Source organism: Cuculus canorus, chromosome 1 (genome assembly GCF_017976375.1).
Source record: "Cuculus canorus isolate bCucCan1 chromosome 1, bCucCan1.pri, whole genome shotgun sequence".
In the NCBI taxonomy this organism is placed as follows: Eukaryota; Metazoa; Chordata; class Aves; order Cuculiformes; family Cuculidae; genus Cuculus; species Cuculus canorus.
The window spans coordinates 195,418,031-195,438,273 of record NC_071401.1 but is presented as its reverse complement, the minus strand read 5'-3'; the positions used below and the strand labels follow the sequence as shown (position 1 = coordinate 195,438,273).

Genomic DNA, 20,243 nt, shown 5'->3' with positions numbered 1-20,243 from the left:
CAGGGAGCCCATGTGATTAGGAACTTTTTACACAGCTAAAATATGACCAACTTCAAAAGAGATTAATTAGTTTCCTGAATCTCATATGGGTATTCCAAAAGACAGACATCAAGGACTATCATACCATCTTCAAAAAGATTCTTCCTAGCTGATCTACCAGAAGTGAAATGCCATAAAAAAACAGCTATGACCTTGTAGCAGAACCAGAAAAATTTTGCTCATCTCTAGACAGCACAAAGAATTGCAAAAAGGTCTTCATGTGCACCTGAGGCAGAAACTCAGGTCGGTCCATACACGCTACTGAAAGCAAAGCATGAATTGCTTCTACATCTAATATTAACTCAGTAACAGCACCACAGTTACATTATTATTAATTGTCATCGCAAGGCACCTTTCTAGTCTCAATCATACAGCAAAACTGTACCAAATCTAGCAGAGGGCAGAGAAATACATCTAGTACACAGACATAGAGGGGTGGGAAGAAATTCCAGTATCTACTAAGCCCTCATTAAATCTTTAGCAGTAGATTAACCTATGCAAAGCTCCTTCTACCAATTTTAAACCGAAATTCCAGCAAGTATTTTTCAAACGCCTCAGTGAAGAAGTCAGTTGGCACATACCACTCTCCACAGTGCACAGCCTTCAGTACTCCCACAGCAGCTGTAGTCTGTCGTTCAAAACCTTGTCCTATGTGATCCGCATGCGCTCGTGTCCGGTCTTCAAACAGCATTTCACGGGGTTCACTGGTTCGAGGTAGGTACTGCAAGTTTTTTATTTCATTGGTAGTTCTGTTTAAGAAAAATTGTATTAGTGATACAGAAATCCCTCTCAATTACCTGTTTCCACCACAGCCAATAGGATTGGTTTTCTCCCTTCAGTGAAAATATGAGTCTAATGAGAAAAACCAGTAACACCCAAGACAAATTAAAAATGTAATGAGCTATGCAAAACAAATCAGAACATCTACATAATTAAAAAAAAAAAAAAAAAACAACAAAACAGCCATCATAGTGTCAGGGCCTGAGTGCACTAAAAGGCCCTAATGACTCAGCAGCCTCATCCGCTGCCTCCACCCACAAACCTGGACAAAAAGCCCAAGGACTCCATCTAAGCTCGGGCCCGACCTTTCAGTCCTGGTCTGAGCCATGCTGCAGGAGCACCAGTCTTCACCTCAGCCAGAGGTGGGCTGGGCCACAGACTTGCTTCCCAGCCTTCCTGGCAATCACTGGACCTGATCCTCACAAGCAGATGGAGATCCTGGCATGACCTCAGACCTGCCCCATCACCACACACTTGCCTGACATACTGGATCCTAGGCTGAATCTGGTCTCCAAACCCCAGGCCCACTCTACCTGCCACCCTCAGGCACTGAAAGACTGGGCCCTACTGTGATCAGCCCCTGGCAGGGAACCACCATCCATGGCTGCTTCCTGACTATTAGATACATATTTCAACTGTCCTTGAAGACATTCTTCACCATTCGTGTTTCTGCCAAACCACTGGGAAATGTGTATGTATATTTAGTTCCATGTTACAGAACTGGGAATGACAAATAGCAAAAGACTATTTCTTCAGGGTTTAATGAAAGCAAAGGAAACACTGCAGAGCAGGAACAGAGCCACAATTTTCTTGGCCACCTGGAGCCAGTGCTGTGTGCCCCATGTTCCCAAGACCTGCTTATAATCATAGGCTGTCCTAAGTTGGAAGGGACACCTGGAGATTGTGTAGTCCAAATTCCCCTCATTCAACTACAGCAATTGCTCACAACCATGTCCAGTAAGTTTTGAGCAACTCCAAACAGACTCCACAAGGTTTCTGGGCAACCTGTCCTAATGTTCAACTATCCATACAGCAGTGCTGAAAAAAGTCCCTCTTGGAGTCTCCCATCAGACCCTTATATACATTGCTATGATCTCACTGAGCCTTCTCTCCTCAAGGGTAAATCCCAGTTCTTCCATGTCAGTCTTTCACATTACCAGACCTGCTCCAGTACAGCCATGTCTGTCTTGGACTGGTGAGCCCTCAACTGCAGAGGATACTTGAAATATGTCTCATCAGTGATGAGCACTGGGGAAGAATCATCCCCTCAGCTTTCTGGCAGTCCTCTTTCCAATCCTGCCCAGGCTGCTGGCCGATGGCTTCCAGTCACAGTCTGTCCTCCTCCAGAACGTCTCTGTCTGGCAGCTTTCCAGCTGGATGGGTCCCAGCCCGTGCTGGTTCACAGGGTTACTCCTCCCAGGTGCAGGACTTTGCCCATCCCAGTGTTAACTTCATGAGACTTCTGCTGGCCCATTTCCACAGCCTTTCAGGGTTCCTCTCACTGCCAGCACAACCCTCTGGTGCATCAACCGCTCCTTCCAGCTTTGTGTCACCTGCCAACTTGCTGAGGGTGGGCTCTGTGCCCTCATCGCAGTTAGTAATGAAGATGCTGAACAGTGTTGGCACAAGGTATCAAGGCCTGGGCTACTGCAGTAGCGATCGCCCTCCAACTGGACTTTACGCTGCTGATCACAGCCCTTTGAACACAGCAGTTAAGCCAGCTCTGGTTCCATTTCATTATCCATCAGACTAGTCTGTCCTTCATTCAGGTGTCCAGTGTGGAAAGCCTGGTTAAAGTCAAGATAAACAACACCCCTCGCACTCCTCTCATGAGCCAGTCATCTTGTTGTAGTGTGCTACCAGGTGGACAAGGCATGATTTTCCCTTCCTAAAGTAATACTAGCCACTCAAAATGATCACCTTGTCCCTCATGTTTGAAACTGCATCCTTCCCAGGATGATGAGGCTGACTGGCCTGCAGTTTCCCCAGATGCCATTTCTCATCCTTCCAAAGTGTTAGAGTGACATTTGCTTTCCTTCACTCCTCAGGAATTTTTGCCAATTGCCATTACCTTTCTAAAACAATTAAGAGTGGCTTTGCAATGATATAAGCCACATCCCACAGCAATTACAGGTACATCCCATCAGGTCCCACGGGCTTGTTTCTGTCTACGTGTCTCATATGTTCCTTAACCCGATTTTCCTCCACTGAAGGCAAGTAGTCCTTGCTCCAGACACTCCTACTGTCTCCAGACCTAGCATTCCTGAAGGTAAATCTCACCAGTAAAGAGAAGGGCAAAGAAAGCACCAAGTATCTTGGCCTTTTCTGTCCTTTGTCTCCAGGCTCTGTGCCCCATTCAGCAGACACATTACATTTCCATTTTTGCTGTCCATATGCCTTCAGAAGTCCAAGTGCCGAAGTCTATCCCTTGCCACATTCAACTCCAGATAATCTTTCGCTCTAACTGCATCTCTTCACAGTTGAACAGTGCCTTTGCTTCTTCAGAGGCACCTGGTGCTACTTCCAATTCTTGTGTGCTCCTGTTTCATGTTTGAACACGAAGACTCCAAAAGACATACCTTCTCATGATACATAACATTCACATTATGCAGAGGACATCCCTACTCCTATGCTGGTAACGACACCCACTACCACAGCAACGCTTAAATATACCATTTATTGTTGGAGGTATTACCTTTCAGATGAGAGAAGCCCTTGTCCCTTGAAGACTTTAAACATCCACTCACATTTAAGAACAGGGGTATTAATTCCAGTCTTCTCGCATACGTCAGTAGTTGAATGCTTGTTCACATTTTCCTGCAGTTGTCACCTTAAATTCCTACTAAAGCTCCCTAAAGGACTCTCACCTCTCTTGGCCAGATGGTAAACAATTTCTAGAAAAACCCACATCTGTACAAAACAAAGCAACTTCGAAGTACACTTTGAGATGCAGATTTACAGAAATTTTTACTAAGGTGTAGTATCAACTAGTAAAAGGTTTGGGATAAAACAAATGTGTAGAGAAAGAAGACTAACCAGATATTCATCAAGCAAAATAATTTAACATACCTCTTCCTTTTGAAAGGTGACTTTGGCATGTCAGCCACAGGGATCATCTGTTCTCCTGGACGTACCCACATAATGGGACCGTCGTCACTGTCTTTACGACTCTCTAATTTTAAACTAGAAAGTGTTCCCCATGGCAGTGTACACTAATGGGAAATACAAGCCACAATTTTGAAGTGAGTTACTTTTAGAACTTTTTAAAAGCAGCCTTTATTTGTCACGATGAAAATGTTCATCAGACCACTTAGTTATCTAAGCAAGCATCACATACCCTCGCTTTATTACAACACTACTAGACAGAATATAGTCCCCCTTCTCCCAACCCATTCCCTCTGTCCTTACTTTTAAGAATGGTGATTCTTCCAACATATCAAGGAATTCAGGGAAGTAATCCCCCACTTCCTCATCAACTGCTCCAACCAGGCTGATCTGTCTCATTGGGCCAGCTCTATACGTACCATGAGAGTATGTTCTTTTTACCTACAAGTAGAATATGACACCAAAAGTTACACCGAGCCTACTACCATTCAAAGCCAATGTTCAATAAACACCTTTGATCTCTATGGTCATGTTTTCTGATTGAGATTAGTCCTGCAGTCTTCCGTATACTTACGATTGTTTTGAGGTCAATTACTATGAACGCATCACCAAAGACAATTTCTTATTAAAGACACACGACAACTTGTATTTTATTTATTCTGAAGGTAAGACTGAATAACTATTCATTGCCTTTCAAGAAAATAACCTTCCAAAGTAGAATCTGTAAAAAGCTATTAACATATGTTCTGCTCAATAATCAGTAAATAAGGACTCTTACCTAGACTACTCAAAGTCTACCCGAATTTTTACCTTTTCCCTCTAACAGTTAGGCAGAACCCTGAGTTACAACTAATTAGACTCTAAACATTTTCTCTGCTGCTCATCCTCTCCAGTATGGCCTCGGTGTGAGCACCCCCACTGGAGCTAATTATCATATGAAGACAATGCTCTTAAAGAGTTAGTACAGGAGTACGACGGTTATTCATTTTTGCTGTGCCTTGCTAACACATCTTACGCTCCCTTAAAACTTTAAAGGCTGTAACATTCACCTCTCATGAGAAAACTTTTATTTTTAAAGTGGCACAGGAGCACGTTATTGTAAGGTTGTGGGGTTGTTTGTTTCTTTTCAATATTCTGATCTGTCACATTACATCAACAAAATACTTAGGCATGAGATGATGAGGATCACTTCCCCTTAGGCTTCTGACCTCCTGTTTAACAGGCTGAAGGACACTGTGGTACGAAATATGACCAGAACGGAACAGAGGGAAAAGCAGATGGATTATTGCACAAACCAAGTACGGCTCTTGCACTGCATCTCTAGATATTATGTATCCAAAGCAAGAAAAAAGGTTTAAGGAAAACAGTTAATGGAGTACTGCTTAAGCATGACCCTCCTCAAAGAGACCATTAAAAATCCTACTAATTATGGCACTGCAGAGGAGAATCAGCAACAGTTCCTGAAAATAGGACTAAATCATACAAGATGGAACAACATTACACCCTTCTGAGAAGCCAGAATGTTTTAACCAGATGGATTCCAAAAATGCAGAACCACACACCTCAATCATCACACACATCCAAGAAACAGAGGACTGACTAAAAGTAGGAATTCCTCCAGGAAGCCAAAGTAGTCTAAAACCATTTTCTGAACCTACAGATAACCATAAATCTGTTAGTTCTGATAAACTTCACTTTCAATGAAATGGTTCTTCCACTGACATAAGAAGCTTATTGCTTTGTGATTCCAGGCCAGGTTATCAAGCTGCTGTTTTCATCCACACCTCTGATTAAAGGGAAGCATCATTCTGCATATTTCCTTGCTTTCTTCTGCTGCCACTACCGTTCACACAACATATGATAAACTAGTTGTTAACTCCAACTGAAAACTCTACAACTTCCTCAGAAAATGTTAACTGAAGTGAAGTCAGGAGAGTTGATCGACTCACCTGCCTGGCTTACCATGAGGTATTGGCACTGAAGCATTAAATTCAAAGTGTTTAAATGCAACATAATCCTTGCTTAAGGTGGAACCATTAAGATATTTCTTAAAAGACCCTGTCAGTGAAGGTTAACATTGAAGATCAACTCAATTTTTTTAAGAATTATTTGTCCATCCCAATTCCCTCCTAGGTCTCCTGATCAATCATGTTCCTCTCATTCACCAGGCAGAACAGACTGCTTTTCAAGATCCAGCAGGAGAGGTGAAATATCAAAAGTAGTGCTAAGAAAATGTCAAAGTTACAAATGATAAGCAGTGTCTTCTGGGACTGTATTCAGAGTTGTATCACTGGAAATGCACAAAATGAGATGTTTGACCATATAAGAAATCTGCAGTGGGCTAACCCAGGCAAGCACCTAAGTACCTTACAGCCCCTTGCTCAGTCACCCTCCTGCAATGAGATTAGTCCTGCAGTCCTCCATATACTTACGATTGTTTTGAGGTCAATTACTATGAACTCATCACCAAAGACAAGTTCACACCCAACGCACACCCAGTCTCCAAACAATAGCTACCTTCCAGACCAACACCCTCTGTGCCCCTCAGGTTTTTACTGCCAAGCATGGCATTCTGTGGTGTGGAATATCCCCGCAGTCAGTCAGGGTCAGCTCTCCCAGTCACGCCCTTTCCCATCTTCTTGCCCACCCCAGCCTACTCACCAGAGCAAGTGCTGCTCAGAAACAGCCAAAACACCACAGTGTCATCAACAGTTTTAATCACAAATCCAAAACACAGCCCCATAACAGGGTGCTGTGAAAAAAAAATTAACTTTAGCTCATCTGTACTCAGTAACAAAAAGAAAATAAATCCACGCTGGTGATGAAAGGGAAAAATCTGCTCTTTCCCTTCTTTCCTGCTAGCATCAGTCTTCCAAAGGTGGACATGGAGCCAGCTTAGGGAACTGATCTGACTTTACTCCACAAATGACCTGAAGAATTAATTTATTTACTTTTTAGAAAGTTCTGTAAATAAGAATTAAACAAAGCTGTAGACCATGAAGACTAATGCCTGGCCAGAACGAACAAGAGGGAGTCTGGAAAAGGAGACAGCTGTTGGCAGTGAGGATGTGACTCCTATCTCATCTCTTCCATGGGCTAGGTTATAGCATCCTAAACTCTAGACTCTGGTCAGGAGCTGCTATTTAAATGACACTGTCTTAGTCTCGGCTAAATATTTAGAATAACATATAAAAAGGTGAGATCATTCTTAGAGGGAAGTCAAGCTAGCAAGCAAAATTAATTTTCACTCACTCCAAAATTAGACTGCTTCTAAGTATAATCACAGAGTGAAAACATTACAAACCTTCTACTGATGTTTTATCAATAACAAAAGGAGAATTAATCCTCTTAAAGACAATAAAATGAATATAATCTATGGCATATTAGACAAGAGCAACATTTTCGTTTACTTTTGCTGTCACTATCCTTTGGCTGTTCACAGGAAAAGAAAAAGATTCTTTTAAATATTTCTGAATTCACAAACCCAATTCTGATGTACTAAACCCAGTACTTCATCAAATTCTGTATATTAAATGATGCATTGAGGACAAATCTAATATTATACAACGTTTATAAGGCAACCTTCCTGTATGTAACTCTATAGGTTACATTGTGACTATGTTTTTAGAATGCTACACATTTGCTCAAATAAACAGCTGGAACAATCTAAATCCAGAATAAAAGAAGGAATCAATGGCATGCAGTTACTCTACCATATGGTCCACATGACCAGAATCAACATACATTTAAAAAGAAAAAAAATCACCAATTAAAGGCAGTACAATACAACAGACAGGTAAAATAGAAATACGTAACTGAATAAACAGACATAAAAAGACAGAGCCCAACTTTTTTCTTCTCATGTAGCTTAAGTTTGAAATACATCACTGAAAAACACGCAAAAGGAGACTCTGTCATTCTCTTGCATAAAAGTAATAGAAAATCATGTCAGTAAAACCACCACTGAATTCAGAATTAGTAAAACTTAAGAATTATCCGCTTCCGACTAGTATGGCAACAACTGTTTTTGTAGCATAACATCACTAGCTCAGTTACAAGAGTTCTAAAAAGCAAACATTCTGGAATAAACTTTTCGGTGGCTAAAAGAATCTGAAGACTAAATCTGAACACGTATCATATGATGACAATATATTTGCGCATTATTATCCTACAAATAGGAAACTTTCAGACACTACATTTTAAAGATATTTCCATTTTCTGTTTGAAAAAGACACAAACTGGAAGGAACAGGCTAGAAGAGCCAAGCGTTTCAAGAGACTGATTTAAAAAAAGTAAACTGGGGCAAGTCACAACTGAATTCCTATTTTTAACGTAGTGGGTTTGGGTTTTTTTTTCAGTTGAAGCTCTAAGATTCCTGTGAGAACTTTTAAAGTTTAAATTTCTTTCAGCTTTTCAGCTTTAAATCCAGGAAGCCTGGAAAAGCAGTCCTCATAGAGCAAAAAAATCCAAACCCACTGAACCCAAAATAATTTCAAGAAACCCACAAAGACAGATCAACAAAAACATGAAATCACCACAAAAATATGCTGGGAGATCAGAAGGAACAGTGGGTTTCTTTTGCACTACACAAACGTACAAGCAATGCACATAAATATTTGTATTTCAAAACCAAAAACGTCTAGCTTCACACTGGATGTTACTCCTCTAAGTCCATTATCTCAAACGCTATAGGCAGGAAGAAGCAATGTAGCATTCTTTCTTATTTGATACATTTTGGAAAAGTGCCCAACAGGCTTTCTGTTCCTTGTTGGCTCTTTTTGAATCCTTAAAAGCTTAAGTATATTTTCAGCTACAAATGGGAACTGAAGCATCAAATTTTTACTGAACAAATATTCATCACAATTGATCTGAGTTTAAAAAAAAACTTGCAAATCTACTTGGCTGTGTTTTACTTTTAAACCATGTGTACCTCATACTACTTTCATGGGTTTGGTATCAGAGTAAGATGCCTTTAATGCTTTAGCATTATTTTAAGGTGATCTATTACCATTAAAGCCTTGATTCTAACAAACACACACCATTTTTCAATTGGAAGCATCTAGAAATACAATCCCAAGTGTTTCTAACTCAGTTTGCTCATCACATCACATGCATCTTGCAGCTGAAACCCTCAAATAATAGGATGGACAGACAGACATTTTTAAAAGCAAGATGACCTATTTCTTCCGAATTCTGGGGTAACACTGAAGCAGTAGACAAATTTAAAAAAATAAATAAATATTAAGAACAGCATCAAGGTACATTCATGGAAGCTGCTCTACAACAAGGTTCAGTCTAAGATCCTGTTCAACCTGCCAGTATCAGCCTCTAGGGTTTTGTTTAGATTTGGGTTTTCTCAATACACAATATGCAACCAAAACCAGCAAGGTACAGGTCACTTCATATTTATGGGCTGAAACTGTCAAGAAGCAATCTGGAAAGACAACTGATTCCTAAGTGGAAGATAAATCAGCATGTGTTGCAGATTTTTAATGTCATTCCATGCAAAATGATTCCTTGGTTTTGTTGTGGTTTTTTTTTTTTTTGCATGGAAGACTGCCAGTATCTATCAAAAAGAAGTCTCTTACACACGGTCTTACTGATCAAAAAAGAATGGGACAATACATATGCTTTAACAAAGAAAATTCAATTTTTTTATCAGGAAAAAAAAAAAAGAAGGTGGCTGTACTTTGGGGAACTTGTATAACAGCAAGCAGTTGCTGGAAAGCATTTAATAGTTTAAATGGCTAACCAAACACTCAAAGAGCTTTAAAGCAAGGAGCAAAATTCTACTGCAAACTAGTACTACAAATCTAATGAAAGATAATTGAAGAAATACATAGTTCCAATACAAAGAATTCTTTCCAGAACATGGGAAAACAACACAATACATGGAAATAGACACTGTACAAATTTGTCATTATAAGAAAATGAAATACAAATCAATTATTTCAGATTTTCTTTAACAAAACGTATTTCCACCAATTCTCCCTTAAATATTAGAATATTTTTCCCAATCAAGCAGGATTTCACAGATTAGAACAGGAGTAAACAGCAAAAGACACATTTAAGAGCTTAACAGGGAAGCAGCAGAGAGAAGACAATATTAAAAAAGGGCTAAGAACTGGAACAAAAAGCGTCACGGCCAGAACTCTAAGAGAGAACAACCACCCATCTGAAAAGTCACAACACAAACATGAACTATCATTTCTACTGCATTTCCTCCTCCAAAATACTTGTTACTCTTTATACTACCTGAATATCCAGTGTCCATCACAGTTATTGTGGACAACATGGAATAAGATACTTCAGACTGGGAAAAAACAAAAATTATTTCTCTGAAGAAGTAAACTACCTGCTGTTATAGAATGTGGATAATTGTGTAGCAACCCTGCTACCTTTGACATGGTAAACTAATATCATTTCCAATAAAACCCATCACTAAGGAGCAGGTTACATTTTCTGCTGGATTAACAAAACTAACTGGCTCTCCAGTTTGAGAAGCATCACAGCCAGGCACAAGACCACGCAGCTGGGAGGAAATCAGCACAGAGAACGTTCTCTTTTAGCAGCAGCTTCAAAGCTGGATGCCGATACACACACCACCTTAAACAAACAGGTGTCGAGGAGCAAGACACCCACCTAAAACAAACAGGTGTTGAAGAGCAAGACACAGAAGAGTTAAGAGACCATTTAGTCTGGTTTCAGTTTCCAGAAAAAGAGTTAGCTAGATACTACTGTCTTAACCACCTAGGAAACAGGATGGTAAAAGCAAGGAAATATGGACAGGTCAAAAAAAAACCCAAATCACCAATCAAGCCAAACTAACCTACCTTTCTATTACAGGATAAGCTTCTTCAGAGAACCAGTAAACACCCTGACATTTGCTTTATGTTCTCAAAACTACAGAAACGTGGTCCACTAACAGCAAACAGTGGGCAGCTTTCAGTTGTGTGTGTTCACATAAATATCACTATAAATGGACCAACTTTGCGGCACACAGCAAGGATGTTCCCTTTGAACACAATGTACGCTTACAGAATCTTGAAGTAACAAAGCCTACTACAGGTAAGTATCAAAACTACCAAGGTCTTTGATAAACTGAAGAATATACAGGATATAATTAAATTCAAATAAAATCAAGGAACCACACTCATATATAATTAACTGCATAAACATGAACACGGGAGTAACTCTCTTAGCAGGAGCTGCTGTGACAGCAGATCACAAATTGCTCTGAAGAGGGCAAGAAGAGATAAAAAGAAGAGATAAAAAAGATAAATTGTCTTGCAAGACAATAATTTGCAAGACACCTGGAATAAATCTTCTCATACTACTCGGCAACAGACCAGACACTGTCCATTTTCAGTACTGTATTTTAAGAGAGATAAGGATGACTAAATAGAGCAGTAAGGAAGCAGTAAGACTAGTAAGGGTACAACATGTAATGGCAGAGTGAAATAACTCTAATTACTTCCTAGGGAAAAGGAAGGGAAAAAAAAAGAGCTGTTAAGTAATCTTCAAATACAGAGAACACAAAGTATAAACTGTTTGCCTTGTCCAATAAAGATCTGAATAAAAACACAGGTGTGAGGATTAAGATAAGACGACAAACAAGAAAAAAAAGACTGTTAAACATATTTCTTTGGGAAATGTGGAATCACTTGGGTACCTCCAGCAAACACATCAGACAAGGATTTGTCAAATATGGCTTAAAAATTAGTCAATCTTGTCTTGAAGCACAGGAATTGTTGGGTATTGCTCAGCATTTCACTTTACCTGAACTAAGAAGTTGCCCCTGGGACAAGATTGAAGCACAGTAAAATCAAGACTAAGTACTGTTATGGTTAAACATGAAGTGTGCACTTTGGAGTTTCAGCAAGGCAATAAAAATTTAGGGTTGCTGAGCATAAAGACACCGTAATGAGTTCACAATATTAGTGTCATCTGTCTCAACAGCACTGAACAGCTTAACTGAAGTGATGCCTGCTACAAGTAGGTAGCAAAAGCTGATTATTTACATTTTCCAAAACCTTCATAGTAAGATTCATAGCTATGAGGTAACTGATGCAGACGTTGCCATTCACACAAAGGATGAATCCAGGAATGTACCTACAGGGGACAGTTTTCCACCACCTGCAAGAGTAACTTACTGGCTTCAACAATACGTGGACTAATTCCATTTTGTCAGTTACAGAAACAATCTAAGGCTTATAGATCGTTCACAGAAACAGTGCTCCACTAACCCAAATAATTTTAAGAATTAAGGAGTACCTAAAACACAGGCTCAAGCCATGTGATGAAAATTTCTCCCTCCAAAATTTAAAAGCTAATTTGAACAAGATAGAATCAGTTCCAACATAAACTCATCTCTCCTGTGCCTGTTGTAACTGTTCTCACAAACTTCTGTCAAAGTCTAATCTCCCCACAAGTCTAACTATAGTACTTCTGTCTGACACAGGCATATTTGGAAGCTGAGAGGAGGTCATTTTCAATTCTACCATCACTAAAACTAAGTCAATTACCCAAGAGATGTAGACTTTCCAGGCAGACTTCAGAAGACTCCCAAAGGCTTTGATCTTGCCAACAGAATTTACTGTGACTTGAAAATACACATTGCTTATAACCAAAACTATTCATCCACCACAAAACCAAAGGAAGAAGCTTACTGTAATACTGACAGAATCAACTTAAGAAAGAAAAACTCTGATAAAATACTCTTATACTTTCCATTTCAGACTCAGCTCATCCCTCCTTTTTATTTCTTTTTAATATATTTTTTAGATCTTTTTAAATACTTAAATTTGTCAGACTGACTGTACGTGCTACAATATTGTTCTCAAAACAATCAAAGAATCTCATATACTAAAGTGAGCCTTGCTTCAGTCTTTTAGTTAACATTAGCAAAGCAATATCCAAGTTTAAAGCTAAAGAAGGATGAGATTCTCAAAGCCGATCTGCTAAAACTACATTCCTACTCGGAAAATGACTCACCTCTCAACTGAGACTATACAACAACTGCAAGCCACTGCTCAGGCAGCTCAGGACAACAGGGAACACACAGCAGCATAGAGCTTTGGCAATGCAGGGACAGAAAACTACATTTAGGATGTCATTAAAGTATATTGCAACAGCATATTAGAATCCCATTAATAGGTTCACAAAGAACCCAACGAGACAAGAGATGATTATCGATCTGCACAAAACAAAACACATGATGGAATTATTGAGTACCTTCCACAAAGGAAGGCAAAGGCAGAGAGCTGAAAATGTAACCAATACCAACGAATCAGAAATTTACACACAGGAAAAAAAAAAAAGTTGAAGGTTAAAACCACAAAATTCACAACACAGATTCAGAAAGGTCCTGTTATACCCCTGGAGGATGAGCATTCTGACCCAGTATCACTATGACTACGAGACTCTCATACTCCTTCCTATACATCTTTGATTCTGGCCCCAGTCGGAAAGGAGAATAAAGCTAACAAAACCTTTCAACTGTAGCCAAACACTCAAGGTATGAAAAAATAAGCAGCTAGAATAAGACAAATAATAATGAAATAAGGAAAAAAATAACCTAGGCAACCAAGATACTGACTTAAATATTCCAGGACACAGCAATGTTGCGCATAAGGCAATATGAACTGGCCCGTACCCACCACACCCTTGATGTTAGCAAAAATACAACGAGCCAAGCATTTTCTCTCAAGCAACCAAACCCTGACAAGTGATACAACACTACTGAAAACTGGAAAACTGAGAGAAAACAAAAGGAAAGAAGACACTAGTACTAAACCTCCAGTTAAATAAAATACAGATTAGAAGACAGACTGTCAAGTTGACCACTTGAATGCTATAACAATACAGTTTGGCTTCTTTCATCTACTACATTTTCTGCCTGTTCCTCCTTCATTTACAGAAAAATGGGAAGTTACTATCCCAAAACCAATGACCAAAGGACCCATTTAATTACGGATATTGATGCTATTATTGTAATTCCAAGTTAATCCATCCTCCCAACAAAATAATTCCATTATAGTTCACAAAAATAAAATTTGAGATTTATTAATGATTTCTTTAGGGCAGAAACTAGCATGCAGCTATGCTTGCATTAATGCTGCCCAAGGGAACAGTTTAGACTTGAACATACCTACTAGGACAGATCCAGCTGTTCTACATAAAATTACCTAAGACAAGGCTGCTCTGGGTAGCTGCCCTTAATATTTTGTATAATTTTTGTTATTAATGATTCAGTTTACATACTGAAAAAAAGTGTGAATGTATTTCACAGAGTACCCATATTCCATAACAGCAGATGTTTTCTTAATCAGCACTGCAAATGTTCTCTTTACAGTAACATCTCAGTTCTGCATATCCTTGTGGGTAACAGCATACCTGAAATTTGTCAATATATGCAATAGTGTCCCATGTAAATGTTTCTATGTAACTGAGGGAAGAAAAAAAGCATGTTTTTCATCAAAAAGATGACAGCATAATTTACACAAACTCTTCATAACCATCTAAAAGTGATGACTAAAATAGTTCAAAGTCATTTCATACAACATCTAAATTGACAAACGGAGTTAAACAGGCAATCATGAGCTAGAGTTGATACACTGAGAAGCAGCCTCCGGTCTCTTCAAAAATTGTTTCAGAATATCTGTCTGGGCTTTACAGAACACCCCCAACACCAACGTGGCTGTCTATGAAAGGTACAGTATTTTTTTCCTCTGAACTTAAAAGACCTGAAATATAAATAATTTACACGCAACGGTAATATGTCTTCTACAGCAAGTTAATAAATAGCAGAGGTGATATTTAATCAGTAGCTGCTGTTAAGAGAGAAAATACTCATTTATCTCTGGATTTTTTTTTTCTGTTGCCGTTTTCGCACGAACTTAACAGCTTTCGAGAGAATACAACTAACTGAGATGAAATGTCGAGAGGTAAGGATTGAGTTAGTAGCTACGCTAATCACCACTAAGTTCTCCTTTTAGGATGTATTTAGAAGCCTTAAACTACAAATGCAACTAATTAACTGTGCCCTACACAGGTTTTATGGATAACATTGTTCTAATGCATTAAAGCATTTCAGTTTTATGAAGAAGTTCATACAAACTACATTCAGATGCCCAGAGAGCCGCAGCTAAATCATTTTAACCCTCAAAAACTCAGTTAAGTTTCAGCTACAGAAACAAATCCAAAGAAACCTACACACACACACATGCAAAACACTTTCCCTCCCACATAAAATCCAACTTTATGTCTCAGTTAATAGCCTCCTTAATATAATCTTCAATATTGCAAAACTAACTTATTGAAGAATTCCTTCATTTCTCGTTTTCTGCGTCATCCACACAGCACAGCTAACAGTTCGTATTCTAAAAAACCCATTCACAGTTGTTTGAAACCATCACATGACTTTAGAAAGTAAAATGTATAACCTCTTACCTGAGCATGAAAATTTGACATAGTCGTTGTCTCTATATCTTTCTTTCCCAAAATCTCCATTTTCACTGGTGAATTGGGAAAATTAAACGAAAAGTAGTCTAAAAAGTCAGGTAAATAAGTAGCTGCCCCATGAACAATACCCATTACATAGTAAGCTGCACAGTTTTCATTTTCACTAAAAACCAGACCCACAAACTCTTCTGCAAATCTCTCCATCTCCACAGGAGATAAGTGGGAGAGTTCATTACTGTAGGCATGGATAACTGATGCACCTCCGTTAGGCTGGTGCTCAATATGAATCAGCTGTTTGAACTCCAATGTGTCCAACCTTTTGAGTTTATTTTGAACCCGTGGCTCCTTTAACGAGACAAATGGAAACTCACTGTTCTCTGGTATCTTGGACTCACAGTCCTTCTTGGGATCCATATTTTTCCCACTGAAATCCTTAAGATGATCATCTATGATGCCTTTGGCTTCCTGATCCTCAATGTCAGAAACCAATCCTGAGCAGATGGTCTGAATGGATTTGCTGTACATTTTTGGACGCTTCCTCTTCTCGTTCTCTTTGTGTTTCTTTTTCTTTTTCTTCTTAACTTTTTTAATCTGTAGCTCTTCTGCATTGGTTTTTGGTTTCTCCTTCCCACCTGTTGAGAGGACAAAAAGATCCCTTAAGTACATTCATATGCATAATACATATTTAAAGGTCAGGATTCAAAGTTACTCAAAACCCTCACCATGGCACACAAAAACCACAGACAATACCAAGGGTCACAATGTGTACCTTACTGAAAATGAGTAGTAAGACACCCCTGCTGTGTTCACACGTGACTTACAAATAGGCTAAGGGGGAAGCAGAGGAAGTCAGAAAAAATAAGTTTTCCAAGGCTGCTTTCATGATGAGTCACAATCCTTAATCATACCCTTTAAATGGTCATCAGCAATTACTACACCAGAAAGTTCAGAGACATCATATGACAGCTGTCAACAATTGCTGCCAAACAAGGGGTTTACAGAAGGTCAAGGAGCATCAACCACCATCAGCAAGCTGCTTTTAAGACGCTACTGCCAGAATCTACCTCATCAGATGGCTTTACATGGTTACTCTTCCAGAACTAAATAAATTTTGTTGAAATACATGTGGAAACATCTAAAAAACGACACCGTAGTACTTAAAAAAACATATCCATATTAAACAAGAACAAAAGCAATAAACAAAACCAAACCACCAAAGCCAACCAACCACCAAAAGCTGAAACCTCACAAAACAGAAGCTAGCTTCAAGTTTATATCATATACAAGCCAAACTGAAATGTCCCAAGCCAAAAGTACTCATTTGGAGATAACGTGTTCAAGTGATTACCAAGACAAACAGTCTCCCTTATTTTAGTGTTTTCTTCAAGTGCTTTCAGGGTTTTTTTTGGCAAGTAATAAAGATGACAGCCAAAAAAACTTCTGTCGCTACACTGTCCTGAAGCGTAACAGCTGAAATAATTTCACAGCTTGATAAATCAAATGACTGGACATGTTACAGCTCAAAATTATATTCACAACAAGCATTTCAAGATCTGCAGGTTCAGCAACAAGTTTAACTATTTAGTCTTACAATGAAATACACAATTTCTAATCAATCTCAAATTCACAAGAGCTAAGGTAACCAGTCTCTATTACCACACTGCAGTAGAGTATTTTCAGCTTGTGATCCTCAGCCCAAGTAATTCACAGAAGTCCTTAAAAAAATAAAATCACAACTGTCGGTGCATGGAGTAACACATTCTTACTGATAATTAAGAAGTCTGGATATGGAAGGTGCGGGCACATGGAATGGAGAACAAGACACTTGCCTCTGAGCCTCCTGAGATTTGGGACAGCAGCTACATACCTCTGGGGTTTCTGAAGTGGAGGCAGGCAAGCTAGTTATCTCTCTAGCTTCTATTTTCTCATCTTGTAGGGGGAAGAAGTACCCTGAGGTCATTCACTTCTTACTTAGCCCAAACAAGGAAGTGGGCTCTATGATTTCGCAACCTAATCCACACAGTTAAGAGCTACAGAGACTCCTTTCACTCTATATCAGATCTAACACAACATATTCTACGAGCACAATTTTACTTTTAGCAAACCAAGTTAAACTGCCAAAAGGCACAGCATTCCTTGAAAATCTGTCCTTTCATTAGGCTGCATTTAATGTGAACCCAGCGTAGGCCTCCTGCAAGTGGCAGATGCAATATTCACCACTTCTTTGCTAACATCTCCCTTCTTCCACAGGAGTCTTTAAATCTAGTGGCACGGAAAGACCAGGAGCAGCAACACGTGCACAACCAACTACCTCACCCTTAGAAGAGTCCTAAAACAGTTTAAAGAGCATGCGAGGGTACTTCAGTGAAACGTCATCACCTGACAAAAGTCACCCTTGAATTTATCTTCCACCAAGTTTTAGTAACAATTTCATTTGACGACTACTGTAACACACGGTGGCTGTTTTTTTTAATCCATCCCTTAATGTATTTCACAGATGCAACTATGCAAGTAAACCTAACCCACTTTAAAAGCTCACAAAGCTACTAAACTTCAAAACAGGCCTCCTAGAGAGGTGGTTGATGCCCCAACCTCATCAGTGTTTAAGAAGCATTTGGACAATGCCCTTAACAATATGCTTTAACTTTTGGTCAGTCTTGAAGTGGCCAGGCATTAGGACTAGATGATCAGGGTAAGACCCTTCAAGCTACAATAATCTATTCTGTTCTAATTATCAGTACATGGCACTCAAAAAGCAAAGCCTTGGTCTCAGAAGCATTGGTGCTTTTAAGACAGAAAAAAAAAAAACAAAAAAAAAATCAAACAACACAGTATTAAAATCAGTCAGGCCGAATGTACATCCATGCCAACTTATGTGAAGTCCACATAAATATATCGAAAAAGGTTTGCACTCAAAACCAGTCATAAAAACATGCTTTAGTTAACTTCGAATAGACCTACGTAAGTACTCAAAATCTTCTTAAGAGGGATTACACCAAGATCTTTAAGTGGAGAACATTTGTCATTCTTTCTGTTTGTTTTCACACCATCTCCACAAGATCTTAAAACACTCTTAACCACAGGATAAAAATAATTCTTTTTCTGGTACCCAACACAGTTCTCGTTCCAGCTTGAAAAGAGGTTTCCTGTTCAGCTTTAAATGCAAAGCCATGAATAATACAGACTGGTTTTAGCTTTATCACAGACTACAAGGGTTATGCTATTTACACAAACACCTGATATTTAAAGCCGATCAGTACACTCTTTCCCAGATCATGAGAAGCTGTGGAAATAGTGCACATAATTTGGAACCAAATAAATACTTTAAATCTAGTATTTATTTCTGCCATTTCTGAATGCAACTCTCTTCTCTTCTATAGAATTTTTTGGATCTCTGTCTACCAAAAAGGGTAGAATCCAAGCCTTTTTCAACTCTGAAATGCCTGGAAACAGAGTAGCAATCACTGAAGGAACAAAAGGTTGTACAACAAAAAAAACCTAAACAAAAAAAAAAAAAAAAAACAAACAATAGAATATCTACTAAGGGAAAGAGCAGCAACCCCTGAACGCCTACTTGCAAGTGAAAGAGAGAAAAAACAAAATGGGGAATCTCTGCCCTTAGTAGTCGATCCCTTCTTCAAGTGACTGAGCTCCTAATGCCACTGGAGAAGAAAAAAGCTTTAAAACACCTAAGTCAATAAAGAAAGCAGATTCCAAATGGGATTTTTTCAGAATGTTACTAGAGTTAAAGATCTGAAAAAAAATGATTACATACCAACAAAAATAAGACTTAGGTCTCTAAAAGCACTTTAGGTAGAAATTAAAAAATAACACGACTTCACAAACTGGTTAGTTGTTTTGAGCCTTCTTCAAATCTCCATAAGCTTATACTACACAAGACATTCTGTCAAGTACGCTACTTCATTTTCACACTGACAGCAAGTGACGCAGCAATACAAGATCGCATTGCCACAGATGGGTAGAGTTCATCTCCCCACTCTCCTCTGCCACTGCTCTAGCACACAGTCCTGCACCATTGCTGGTATGGACTCATGCTCGTGTGATTCCACAGCAAACAAACTTAACAGCTCAGCAGAAAGGTATTTACTTCACTGTTACATTAGTAACACCGCACCTCGAATACTGTCTTCAGTTCTGGGCCCCTCACCACAAGAAGGATGTTGAGGCTCTGGAGCGTGTCCAGAGAAGAGCAACAAAGCTGGTGAAGGGGCTGGAGAACAAGTCTTACGAGGAGCGGCTGAGAGAGCTGGGGTTGTTTAGCCTGGAGAAGAGGAGGCTGAGGGGAGACCTTATTACTCTCTACAACTACCTGAAAGGAGGCTGTGGAGAGGAGGGAGCTGGCCTCTTCTCCCAAGTGACAGGGGACAGGACAAGAGGGAATGGCCTGAAGCTCCGTCAGGGGAGGTTCAGGTTGGATATCAGAAAAAAATTCTTCACAGTAAGAGTCATTGGGTACTGGAACGGGCTGCCCAGGGAGGTAGTAGAGTCGCCTTCCCTGGAGGTGTTTAAGGAACGGGTGGATGAAGTGCTGAGGGACATGGTTTAGGGAGTGCTAGGAATGGTTGGACTCGATGATCCAATGGGTCCTTTCCAACCCTGTGATTCTGTGATTCTGTGTGATTCTGTGATTAGTGAACAGAACTGGTTCACAGCATTGTCAGGAACTAGAGCATGGAGACAAAGATGACCAAACAGCTGGAGCACCTCCCATATGAGAACAGGTTGAGACAGTTGGGCTTGTTCAGCCTAGAAGAGAGGGCTCCAAGGAGACCTTATAGCACTTTCCAGTAAATAAGGGAAACCTACAGAAAAGCTGAGGAGTGGCTCTTTATCAG

General features: G+C 39.4%; 1 protein-coding gene across 2 annotated transcripts in view; it reads right to left on the bottom strand.

Annotated features, from left to right (window-relative positions):
• Positions 1 to 20,243, bottom strand: part of RSBN1L (round spermatid basic protein 1 like) — a 52,173-nt gene that overhangs the window by 5,605 nt on the left and 26,325 nt on the right. The window contains exons 3-7 of one of the 2 annotated variants that reach the window (XM_054057864.1): positions 15,759 to 16,019; positions 15,376 to 15,440; positions 4,228 to 4,365; positions 3,889 to 4,031; positions 621 to 788 (exon numbers count right to left, since the gene is read on the bottom strand). In XM_054057864.1, coding sequence (XP_053913839.1) covers positions 621 to 788; positions 3,889 to 4,031; positions 4,228 to 4,365; positions 15,376 to 15,440; positions 15,759 to 16,019 — 775 coding nt within the window. Of the gene's footprint in view, positions 1 to 620; positions 789 to 3,888; positions 4,032 to 4,227; positions 4,366 to 15,375; positions 16,020 to 20,243 lie in introns of both variants that reach the window. The other variant, XM_054057858.1, reaches the window with a different exon arrangement.